We start from the raw sequence: 13,067 nt of genomic DNA, 5'->3' as shown, positions 1-13,067 counted from the left end.
CAGTGTTGGGAAGGTTACTTTTAAAATGTATTCCACTACAGATTACAGATTACATGCCCCAAAATGTATTCTGTAACGTATTCCGTTACTCTGAATACTTTGGATTACTTAATATATTATCATGCTGTTTACAACTACATGAATGTACTATTGCTGTGATTTATTACTGTTACTGAAGGTTCGCGGCTCCGAACCGTAGTAAAGGGACCTCTGGCTAATACGGTGGGTTCTGTGTCGGCTCGTAGCTGAAAACTAGCTTTACTTTGTTGTCTGGGTCAACTTTGCTAGCAGAGACAGAGAGAGGCGTTGAAAGGCTGCTCCAACAGAACTTATTGTTTCAGAGGAAAACACGAACACGGTGTACAGTCGAGTCTTAATAGCTTACTTACAGCTGGGCTCGTCAGGCTCTCTTCTTGGCTGCAGTGGTTATTATTATATTTACATGCTTCCAGCTCCCGTTTCTGCTCGATGACAGCTCGTACTTTTCCTTTTTCTCCCTCCCTCGCTCACAGACACATAACGTGTATGGCAGTCCATTCTCCCTGCAGCACGGACTACACTGCCCATGATGCTACATTCTTTAGAGCTATACCTGTAGCATTCTGCCTGTTAGCTTAGCACAACAACAACAAAAAGGCCTCTCTCACCCAGGAAACACGCAGAGAGAGAGCGTCACCCTGTAACCATGGCAACCGTAACGCTGCCTGGAACAACAGAACGTAGCTGTCAAACAAAACCCAAACAGTCCTGACCCGCCACAACATGAAACAGGGAAGTACCGCCGTGTAATCCATTTATTTCAACAAAGTAACTGTATTCTAAATACCACCTTTTTAAACGGTAACTGTAACGGAATACAGTTACTCATATTTTGTATTTTAAATACTAACGGCGGTACATGTATTCCGTTACTCCCCAACACTGTGGACAGATATGGGCAAATAGAAGACAGCATTTACTGATCTGCAGGCGATATTTGTCAATTCTGTGACGACTAAATGTTCATAAAATATGCAAACAGGCTTCGATTTCTTTGTTTCTCTGAAAAAAAACAAAAAAAACAGTCAGTTTTTTTCTTTTACAAAACAGACTGAAATATTTACTGTTGGCATCAGCTAAATGTCCACCAGCATCAGCCTAAATATGTTGCATCCCCAGTTCCTAATTCCTTAGCCAATAATTTATGTAAACTATGAAAAGCAAACAGGCAGGAAAATCGTGGGAGACACTTCCAACATTTCCAACAAGCATCAAGTCGACATTCATCATTTCTTGACACTTTCACTATCGACTCATGGCTTCAGTCTGAAGTTTTCACACATACTTCAGCACAATTAACAGAATATCAACAAGTAATTATAATATTATATTTATGCAAACGTGACTTAACTTCACTGCGATAAACACTTTGAGGCATCATCTTTAAAACTCAAGAGAAACTTGCCTTAAAAGCCATTCAGGTCTCTTTAAATTCTTCTGACCGTACATGCGTCTCACCTTTAACATCCTAACACGGGAGAGATGTGAACACAACTGTGCTCCTGCCCAGAAGGGAAAAAACCCTCAAAAAACCATTGAATTTAATGCGTTTTCTCCACTATATTTCATTTTAATCACAGCTGAAGTTATAACAACATTTAGAGTGGGGCCGAGCGCTGTGCTGATTTTGGGAGGGGTCTGTAATTGGACCTCAGTGTGAGTCACAGTGTAAAAGTTCGGGGTCTCAGCAATAAGGAAGACCTCCATGGCTGAGAGTGAGTTAGTAACCTGGTCAAAACCAGATGCAAGAAAAAGAATTCATGAATCAAAAGGTTCATGTCTGTGTACATCTTCATGCAAATACATGTATATGTGACACGTGCTTGTTTTTGGCCAGTAGATGGAGTTGGTGACCAACAAAATTAAGCTTGACCTAGTGAAAAAAACACTGCAATGACATTCACACCCACTCAAAGTACACATGTAGAGGAGTTTGGAGTGCATCCCAGTAACACAGGAGATAAGGATCAGAGGCAATGATAAGATCTATTGAGTTACACTAAATTAATAATGCTTCAGATTTAACTTCACCTCGAAAGTGTCTGTGAGGCCAAACATTTAGTCGCTGTCACAAGACTAAAGTAACCAGTGATGATCTCAAAGCCTGTTCCAGGCCTCGCTGGTTTCCAAACACATTACTTCTCTATTAAAACTGTTTGTGTTTCACTTCTCTGTAGCTGAAGTGACAGAGAAGCCAGATCACTGCTGTTGCTTTAGAGCGCACGTGGCCGTAAATCAAAGCACTTATAGCAGCGCACTCAGACAGAGACGCTTCAGGAAGCTCACAGTGAGTGTGTGTGTGTGTGTGTGTGTGTGCGTCTGTCCTGCTCCACGATGTTTTCATAATTCAGACATTTAGTGCAGTGAGCCAGCCTGTCTCGCGGCGTAACCATGGAGACTATGCGTTTACTAATGGGAGGTCGCTTCCACCCAGAAGCTAAAGTGTCTGCACCCAGCAGGGTGGAAAACAGCGCACACTCAACCAGTTGTTAACACGTGAATTTGCACATGTAGGCCAATTATCACCACAGTTAACACTGTCCATCACAACAATGTGATGCTCAGACACAGGCACGCTCATTACAGTCACACTGGTCATAATAATCACATGCACACACAAACTGGAACTAGTTTCTGAGCACAGTATCTTTGCTCCAGCTCAAATATTTTCAAACAATTAGTAGAGAATCGACCCTATTGCTCTTTGTGGTGTTGGTGCCTCTGCACACTGGACTGTTTGCACTTTGATGAATATGTAATGATATTTTTATGCCTGTAAATGGCAACTTACTTTTGAATATCAAATCTATGAGAGAAGAAAACAAAAAGCTATTTTTACTCTCAAGTTTATATTATTGTCCAATTGTATTTTTACTTAAATAAATTAAAGTAAAAATTAAATAATGAATGCTTCCCGTGGCTGTATATATGCAAACATGCTACTGAGCATTTTTGTTTATATGTGTGCAGGTTACACAAAGTAAATCACTGCAACAATTAAACAAATGTGAATGACGCGTACATGAGTGGGAGTCCAGGGGAAATACTGGGAGGGGGATTTGGCTGCAGATGTAAGTAGAGGCCCAGGCTTGAAAAGCACAGGAAACAGATAACTGAGTGACGGGATCATGACTCAGCGTGTGTGCGTGAGTACATGCGGTCTGTGCTCAGCCACGTATAGTCACGGTAAACTTAGTAGTTGTATGTGACTCATGCCTGTTACTAAAGTGAGTCACATGGTCATCTGCACACGTTTAAGGACAAAAATGAGAATGTTGTGAAAGAATTTTGTTTCCTTCTGTTTCACTTTCATTTTAAAGAACAAAGAGATGAGAAATACAAAATCCAAACAAAGCATAATGTGTTTGCAATGCATAATGCATAAGGGGAAATCCTGTGTATTATATACAGGAGGAGATATGTAGTGCGACCTCTGTATGACAGGGCTGGTGTCTGCATGTATAATGGATAAGTATGTGTAATAACTTATGGGCTAAGAGGGAGAAATGGAGCACTGGGGCTCTCACAGCTCAAAGGGTGGAGGGACCAGCACAGAACAAGACAATTCTGCCCTCTAGTGGTAAAATATATATTATGTGTGTAGATTAAAACTGCAGCAAGCAAACACCTGTGCATTACACAGGTTACAGCAGCGGTGCCCAACCCCCGGGCCTCGGACCAGTACCGGTCCGTGAGTCGTTTGGTACCGGGCCGCGAGAGTTGAGGCTCAGGTGTGAAATGTATAGTTTTCAGGGTTTTTATCGGTTTTCAGCGTTATTTTGTTATCGTTTTTATCGTTTACTCAGTTTTCCTGGGTCTTTTCACGTGTGTTATGAATAAATTTATTTTTTTCGGTACCAGTACTAGTTTTATTTTGTTGTATTTATCCACGACACCTTAAAGGCCGGTCCATGAAAATATTGTCGGGCATAAACCGGTCCGTGGCGCAAAAAAGGTTGGAGACCGCTGTGTTACAGTATAACGGATCATTAGGCACGACCAGACAAGACTTCTTGGGTCATGTAAAAGTTATTTGAAAAAAAAGAAGATAAAGATGAACATTTCATCCCCTCTGTAGGACTCTTGGTATTACCACTGGGTATTTATTTATGCAGTTATAGAAGCACACATTTAAACATGGTCACCGGGACACGATACATGTACAGAATCGCACACAGAAAAACTGCTGAAAAGTTTTTTCCTTTACTTTAAGTTTGACTCTTACCAACATCCATCGGATTCCAATTCAGGACAATACAAATTTGTATTTACAAATTTGTATAATTTGTACCAATTGTAAAATAAATAAAATAAAGATTCATTAATCTCCAGAACCGAAATCTCACCAATTTTAATCTACATTTGGACAATAAGTTAGAGCCCATGTGTCAGCACTACCTTTACCCCCTTTGTTTAGCCCAGCTTTAAAGTTTAGAGGACATCTGATCAACCCTGAATCATTACTATTGTGTTTCTGTCTTTCACAGTTCGATGTTAAACAGAAGGCACAAACAAAAAGGCTGTTTTTCCCTTTATGTTTGCCTCACTATGAGTTTGTGAGCCTACTCTGCCACCGCTGTCACCTCTGTTTCTCAATCCTTTTTCCTTTAGTCTGCCAACTATTGTTGCTCCTCTTTTAGCCTCCTAACACAAAACACAACATAAACCAGTACAACCACTAATCAGCCATGACCAGATCCACAGTAACGCAAGAAAGGGATGTGAACTGTGTCACAACTGATTTCCTGGTGACTGGGGGTGCATTTTTGCAGTTACTATGGAGATGTCAAAGTGTGGCCAGGACAAGCTCTTTTTTAAAAAACATTTAGTTGGACCAGCTCTGCAGGTTACACCCACACTGCCAGACTCACAGTTTATAAGATAATGTGTTTGTGTTCACGGTGCTCAGAGCTGGCCAGTGAAATGCGACGCCGTGTCTACAGTTGAGTTAAAACTGTTGTGTCATATCTCCTCATAGTGGGGCGAGAGCTGCAAGTCGTCCAAAACTAACCGAGAAAGTCCAGAGAACACAACTTAGGTCATTCTTTAGCAAATCCTCTAAACTTGTTGGGCGTCTTGTAATTCTGCACGACTGGTAATGGCGTCACCAGGTAATGATCGGTAAAAATGTGAGCATAAAGAGCAGCTGCCAGGATGGTCCCTCCTATGACCCGTCCATCTACTACTCGAGTTCATGGAGGAACAACACACAATCTTGTCAGTAATTATATCAGCTCATTAACCTCGATTTGACTGGGATTATTTCACTCTGGTCTAATTGTTTGGCTGATACCAAACGAACATAGCGACCCTCCTCTTATAAACTGCTCAGTATTTGCTGCCACAGAAACACGGGGAACAGCCAGCTGTGGTCTCTAAGGGGCTTTGTCTCAAATCTTAAATACTCGTTTTTGTCGAGCTCGATTAGAAAAGAGAAACAACGTTTCGACTGCATGGACCTCCCCGGGTTAAAGCCGCTACACGACACAACAAACATGCTGATGAACAGTTCTGAAGCTCGTGTTTTGTTCTGTGATGTGACCTCACCACAAAATTAAATCATTTGTTCCCAGAAATCCATGGCTACTTCAAAACAAAAACTATTCTGACCATGACGAGCTCTGGCTGCGCTCTCATTGGCTAGGCAGGTTTAGTGACCAGTTTTCCAAAGATATTTGCATTCCAGCTTTGCCAGCAGGTTCTGGTGAGCCAGCGTCGTTAAGGCTCCTGCACATGGAAACCTGCTGGTGGGCCAGTGGGCCTGCAGCTGACTGACAGGATGATCTGTGAGGGCTCCATAATGCTGACATCATTTTCGCACTTTGCCTCAGGGCTGCTTTCTGACTATAGCAGAGCCAACTGCACGAGGGGGGCTACAGCTGACAATGTCATGGCAGGCATTATGAAAGAGGGCTGATTCATTACAGATGTGCTCATCAAGACTTTGTTGTGCTGGCAAACCACGAACTCCAGTTCTGTCTGTGGCTCGAGGATTGTAACAACTGGCAGGTGGCAGAAATGGTAAGACCATTAACAAGTCCTGTTTTCTTAGCTTTCTATGTGCTGTCCACATAAAAGAAAAAATAACTTACCCATTGCCCAGATCATCAATATCATCATCTTCGTCATCATCTTCATTTGGGCTCTTCCCGCCGAGGTCGCTGTCGCTGAGGTAATCTCCCTTCAGGAGGGTCGGGTTGGAGTCGTCCAGGGATTCGATAAGGTGGATACGAGATGCGTGGCTGATCCTGAGGGGCACTTCTGAGTGGGCGTTACCCGTGGACGGAGCATCGCCAGCTTGGAGACGAGGGCTAGCTTGACCCTGACGCCATGACAGCGGAGAGGAACGATTTGACAGACTGGAAACGGAGAAGGCGGCGGCTTCATCGCTGTCGTAGCACATAGTGCCCTCTGCACAGCTGTGGAAAGACAAACAAAAAGACAGTTTTTAGGTGACGAAAATCATTATTCACAGCTAAATTTTTAACAAACAGGAAATGAAGATCTGTATTTCATTTCCTCTTTGATTTCAATCAATCTCTCCCCTCCCTGTACCCCCCTCTCTCAGTGGAAGATGACAATTTAAAAAGCATGCACGAGCTGAGATGTGCATGCTTGCATATACATATACATGCAAGCTATATGAGAGTTGCATTCCTTTGTGTTGCTCTATGCTGCACATAAATACGTGCCTACTTCATGCTGGCATATATTTGTATAAATGTGTACAAAGTGCATAAATGTCCTGTTCCAAGCTAGTGCAGCACATCGACGCTTAGTGTCTGCACTGACACTGATGAGAATTAGCATATTAAAAGTTGCTAGCTCTCAAACTGCGTGGCAGCACATGCATTTGCTTGCTACATTAAAATTAATCCTCTCTGCATGATACAGAACAAAGAACCAGCCAATAATAAAGACAGTTTTAAAAGTGCTAATGTTAAACAGGCAGAAAGGAAGTGGAGCAGAGCCCACACAGACTTTCACAGGCTTTCTGTTTGTTATGTTTATTCAGTATATTAAGTAAAATATGTGTAAAGAAAACAATTTGCTTGCTCACTAATCTGCTTGTTTTATTCATATAAATGTTCCCTCCTAAGTACCCTTTATTCACCGGATATGCGACATCACGCTCACACGTGAATCTTCCATTTTTGGGATAACAGCGAGAGATTCAACGTTATTACCGTGAAATAAAAACATGAACGGCAAAGGAAATGTAACCATCTGCTGATTTACTCTTCATGAAGGGAGACTCCCACTGAGGGACACAGACAGGACACATAGCAGGAGACTCATGGACAGGCGGACGGAAGCTCTCAAGGACAAAGTGTGGGGGATATGGCGAACTCAACTAGAACCCAGCCCAGGAAACAGGAAGCACCGGTGCAATTAATCAGCGCATCACTGCTCGTCTTCTTGTGTGTAAATGTGAGTCGTGAGTGTGCATTGGAAGGGTTTGCTTTGAAGCCAGCTTTGAGCTAATCCTGCTCAAAGAGAGCAAAGAGGAGGTGGGAAATTACACACTAACTTACTCACAATACCGATCTTGATCTCAGAGCCTTCATGCAACCAGCTCACCCCAAAACACAGGTCACTAACAACCCGCCCATCCTACCTGTTACTATTTTTTACTCCGACCTGCTTTTTTTCTTTTGCTTTTGGAAACTGGTCCAAATTAATACTTTTCTCAGTAATCTTACTTCACCTGCACAACGAGCCTTTTCCCAGAATCTGTGCTACTCTCAGTTATTTTCAGTTCATGTGAAGAGAGGAGAAACAACCCTAACACTGCTGACCTGTGGCTGAGCTGCACCCCTCTCAGGCTGGTCATGGTTTCCTCCAGGTTCTGTCGAAGGTCCAGAACATTCTGCACCGTCCTTTTCCTCTGGGACTCTGGGTCTGCAGGGGTACACACACGTGAGTGATGCTAACCACAAAACAATTGTCATGCTGCAAACTTAAAAATGTCCATGTGCGTTTCAACAGGAGCTTGATGAATACAGATGCACAATAAAATATTAATTGAAACCCAATCAGTGCTTGCAGTGGACCACACAGGTTAATAATCCTTCAATGTTCAATTCATCCACCCAGTGGCGATATCTAGGATTGCATGCAAAACAAAACCAGAAAAAAACTCTACAACTATGGACTTAAATGGTGAAACTAGAAGGACTCCCAGAGAAGAGAATGCAGAGTGAGCAGGTTTATTTTTCCCCAGATGGTAGTGGAGCAAAATAAATTAAATATGATGCAGACAGACGAAACAACAGGAGGAGGCCTTTAAACCCACACAGATCTAACACAACGCCCTGGTGTTTGCTTATTTCATAGTGCCTCCTTACCCTCTACTTGTTCACTGCCTTTTACACTTCAACCTATCAAGGGACAAACTGACATTTGTCTCCCCCCTTCCTAATATGCTTTAATCTACTGAGATTACGCCACGTGGCTTCCTGCTGAGTGCTGTAGCTACACTGCTGTTTTATACATGTACTGTATGTGTTTGTGTGTGAGTGTGATTGCAAATAAAACTGGCTGAAAATTCTTAATATATCAATGCAGATATCCAGTATTTATGCTCAGGAATTTCCTACTAATTAATTGAACCTAATTTTACTCAAATGTGTCAAACTGCTTCCACTTTTACTCCATGTAGCCAGAAACAAAGACGCCTGCTCCCTGACATGTTTTTGTGTCGAATGAGGAGACGGTAATAAAAGTGTTATGGTGGCAGATATGGGGCACTCAGTTCACCCCCACGGTTCAGTTCAATAGACCATTAGAACTGACCAGCTGGCTCCTGAGCACGCACAGCAAATGAGGGATAACATCAGATCAGCACATCCATGACCGTCACAGAGTTGTTCTGGCCAAGCAAATACATGATATCTACGCTTTTTTGAGTGATATGTTTTATTGATTAGCATTCAAATATCTCAGTGAAGACAGAACAAAGATCTACCACAAAGCAAGAAAGCATGAGACAAGGCTAATCAAAAGGTATTGGCTGAAGCATTTGCTTATTACGCCAACCCTTTTAACAAAAGATCTTTTTGCATGCAGCTCCTGTACACAGGGCTCGAAGCAAATAATAAAACAAAGCAAAAACAAAACAAACAAACAAAGAAAAAAAAAACTTTCCACTTTAGATAAGTAACTACATCAAAGCAAAAGAATCAAGGTTTTTTATTTTTTTGCTCTTTTCATTCTTGATATATATATATTTTTCTAATACTCTATTTTTAAACATATCTTTAAACAAGGAAAATGAACTACACCTTTTTAAATCACTGTCATAACGATTCCACAGGTTAACTCCTCTAACAGAAACACATCTCTGCTTTATATTTGTCCTTATCTTGTTTTTTTTTAAAGAAATCTGTTCCCCTTAAGTCATATTGACTCTCTCTGACTTTGAACAGCTTCTGAGTACTGGGGCAATGCAAGTTATTTTGTGCTTTATACATTATCTGTGCCATTTTATATTCAACTAAATCATAAAATTTCAGGGTATTCAGATTAATAAACAAAATGTTAGTTGGTTCTATATAGTTTGATTGGTTTATAATTCTTATAGCTCTTTTTTGTAACTTGAAAATAGGAAGAGTGTTCGTTTTATATGCATTACCCCATATCTCCAGACAGTAAGTCATATATGGAAGCAACAGAGTACAATAGAGTGTGTATAATGATTTTTTGTTCAGGACATGCTTTGTTTTATAGAGAATAGCAATGGTTTTTGACATTTTTGTTTTCACATCTCCCATATCTACGCTTCACATGTTCATGTTTATATATGCAGCATATATACATTTTGTTGCAATATATTTAAAGTTGCTTATATTACTGTAGCAGCTTCTTTTTCAGCTGGACTGTTGCATTAAAATTACAGCAAACGGGGCCGAGCTGTTGGAAATAGCCACACATGTACAGACAGACAGCAGGCACTCCTAGGAATCAGTCCAGCTGGTTAGTGAGGAGGTGACGGGGTGGAGAGGTCATGCTAATGAGGGGGGCTAATTATTAACTGCCACTCTCAACAGCAGCTGCTGAATGAACACATGCATTTGTATGTTGCGTCTTGTCACGTGCAAACACACCGAGACACGGTGAGGAAAACGTAAAAGTCAGAGCAGATTTATGAAGCTGGATTGATTTTACAGGACAGCCACATAGACTATTGATTGAAGGGCCCCGGGGAGCTCAATGTGGAGTTGATGAAGTCATTGAGATGCAAACCTTTGCGGCTCACATACACACACCGACACACTGGGAATGTTTAATCACAAAAATAGTCCGGCTTTGTTATGTGGGAGCACTCGTGTGAAAGCTGGGAGGAAATCCGAGCTGTAAGAAGACACTTGATCCTTAAAATGTTCGTTTTAGGTAATGCGGTCATACAAAAGGTTTAGCAGGAACAAAGAACCCTGAATACGTGCAAAGAAAAAGTCTGAAAGGCTCACATGTGCGCACACACACACAGACACAAACACACAACTGCAGGCTTTAATTGGGCGATTTTAATTACCTTAAATGGGAGCTTTGTTTAACATTGGCGTCAAATTGATTGGATACGGTCTATCGTGTGTATGTGTGAGTGTGCGCGTGTGACTTCCTGTCCTGCCTCTGCCCTCGGTGGTCCCAGCTGGCGTGTGGGGGGGACGTAGAGGCAGTAGCGTTAAGGGAATTAGGGATGCAAATATCCCTGTCAGGGCTGGCTGCTCCCCAGGGTGCAGATGAGTTACACTGATTTGGTTTAAACGGCGTGTGTGTGGATCCACCTGCCTGTGCTCGACACTCGTGAACACGCTCCTGCTCTGAAGAGCCGGCCGAGGCACCTTTCATAACGGCCCACTCAGACGCTTGAAATGAGAGTCAGCAAGTTTGAGGCTGTTGTTGTAAGTGCACACACAGGCCAACATCTTAATGTGACTCTGCTCTCAGTCAGAGACAAAACAAACTGACAGACTTCAAAGCAGCTTTGGTACGAAGGAGGAAAGTGAGCAGGCGTTTTATTTTTGGAAGCCATGCTCTGCCCACAGCACCACAACAAGAGGACAGATGGTGAGGCAACACAAATGTACATCGATACGCAAAAAACCCACTGCCCCCTTTTTTAGTTTTTTTTGTCCCGTTGAGTGTTGTCAGGTCAAAGCTGTTAAAATTAATTTCTGCTCTTTGATTTGTCAGGTTTGTTCAGGAGCCACGTTCCTGACCCTTAAAAGCAGCAAAGCCAGATGTTCACACGGTCCTCAGGGCTTCAAGTGGTTTGGATGGAGACTGCTTTCAGCTGCACACAAATATTCAGCGGGTCTGTAGCGCCGTGTACGAAGGACTGACTCAAAATGAATCGCAGTGCCTGTCTTTGCTTCTAATGTTAGACACTGACGCTCAGTGCAACAGTGACTCATTTATGGGTTTTCTTTAATAGATTTATAACCTCAGCGGAGGACGAGGAACGAGCTGGTGGGTGAATCCATTTAAACTTTTTGTCTTTTTGATTATATTTGATGAAAATCACAAAAAAAATGTCGCTAGCTTGAAAAGAAGAGCAGGAGGTAGGAGTGCCGCAGGATGGTTTGATGGGTAGCAGATGCAGCGAGTGAGAAAAGTGAGAAAATAACTGCTGTCCACTTGGTTTTCTCTCCTGAGTGACTTGACTCCCTCTCCATTAGAAACAAACAAACTCCCCACAGATACACTAATGGCTCAGTGCTTGCAGGAGTGCTCTGCTATTTTCTGTGTGTGTGTGAGTGTGTTTGTGTGGCAACATCCCATCCTTCTTTGAAAGTGTGCTTCTGTGTCGTGGCTGAAAAATGAGGGTTTGTGTATCTGCTGGCACACGAGTGTGTGTGTGTGTGTGTGTGTGTGTGTGTGTGTGTGTGTGTGTGTGTGTGTGTGTGTGTGTGTGTGTGTCGTCACCAGTGAAGGGATTCACTTTTGCAGAATATGAATGAAGGTTTGAGTAATGACCATCATTTCTATTCTTTCCTCCTTCCCTCCGGAGTTCATCCGTCTCTGTCCTGTGCACGTGTGTGCACATATGTTACAGCCACGATAACCTTCCTCAGGCCACGAAACGCTTGTCCCAGGATATATTGGTGTGGGTGAGCGTCACTGGTTTTACACTATAAAATATCTGTACTTACAGCAATGTGTGTACTTCCAGTGGTGGCTTTGTGCCTATTTGTGTGCTGCAAAGACAATCATTATAGCATTCCTGACAAGTGACATGCAGAAATACGACAAACAGGATGCAAATAAAACTCTTTTTTTTTTTTTTTTTTAGATTTAGGGCATGCTTGCAAAACATGTAAACAGGTGTGTAAGAACTTTTCAATCTAATGAGACGTTCATTTATTTTGCATTTTGTTTCCCCTCCTGTTTATTTTTTTGTGAACTCCGACTCCATTCAGCCTAACGTTACAGCCCTCGGCTGACCCCAGACGGTTTGCAAAACAGGAAGCATTACAACATTCAGCCATTCCTGCACATCTGGACAGGACGGACAAACACATGCTAAATCACCCAAATGTGCTTTCATACACACACACACACGCACACACACACGCACAAGCATTTATCTGCTTCACCGGGATGTTGCAACAGGATATTAGAGTCCTTGAAGATCAAGTCTGACATGTGACATGAATGGTTAATGAGTTTGTCAAATCTCGATGTGGCATCTGTGCGAACAACATTTGAGCAGCTTTCTGACTCAAACGTTGTACCTGATGCACCACAGCACAACAAGTGTGTCAGTACACATTTGTGTAAAGAACGGGGAAAATCCTGAGAGTCAGTCGGCAGTCGTTCAATAAGCTGACTGAGAAATCCACTTAAAAAAAGTCAGAAATCCATAAGCAGGTGAAGCTTCCAGAAGAAGGGCGGAGGGGATGATTAAGACGCACGCCTGCAACGGCAGAAAAGTTTGGACACGATGGCTGAAAATCCACGGATTTTATGTTAAACCCTCCAAACTTCTGTCTTCCATCCTGTCCACCAAAACCCAGCTCTCTTAA

The 13,067-nt window shown here is 42.3% G+C and overlaps 1 protein-coding gene across 6 annotated transcripts in view; it reads right to left on the bottom strand.

Annotated features, from left to right (window-relative positions):
• nav1a (neuron navigator 1a) overlaps positions 1 to 13,067 on the bottom strand; it is an 88,051-nt gene that overhangs the window by 46,636 nt on the left and 28,348 nt on the right. For all 6 annotated transcript variants that reach the window (XM_087834247.1, XM_087834248.1, XM_087834249.1 and 3 more), the window contains 2 exons: positions 7,839 to 7,941; positions 6,132 to 6,458 (listed from right to left, as the gene is read on the bottom strand). In XM_087834247.1, coding sequence (XP_087690373.1) covers positions 6,132 to 6,458; positions 7,839 to 7,941 — 430 coding nt within the window. The remainder of the gene's footprint in view (positions 1 to 6,131; positions 6,459 to 7,838; positions 7,942 to 13,067) is intronic.

Source organism: Neolamprologus brichardi, chromosome 20 (assembly GCF_056152115.1).
Source record: "Neolamprologus brichardi isolate AB-2024 chromosome 20, ASM5615211v1, whole genome shotgun sequence".
NCBI classification, from domain to species: Eukaryota; Metazoa; Chordata; class Actinopteri; order Cichliformes; family Cichlidae; genus Neolamprologus; species Neolamprologus brichardi.
Note: the sequence above shows the minus strand (reverse complement) of the source record. Positions and strands in the feature narration are given on the sequence as shown.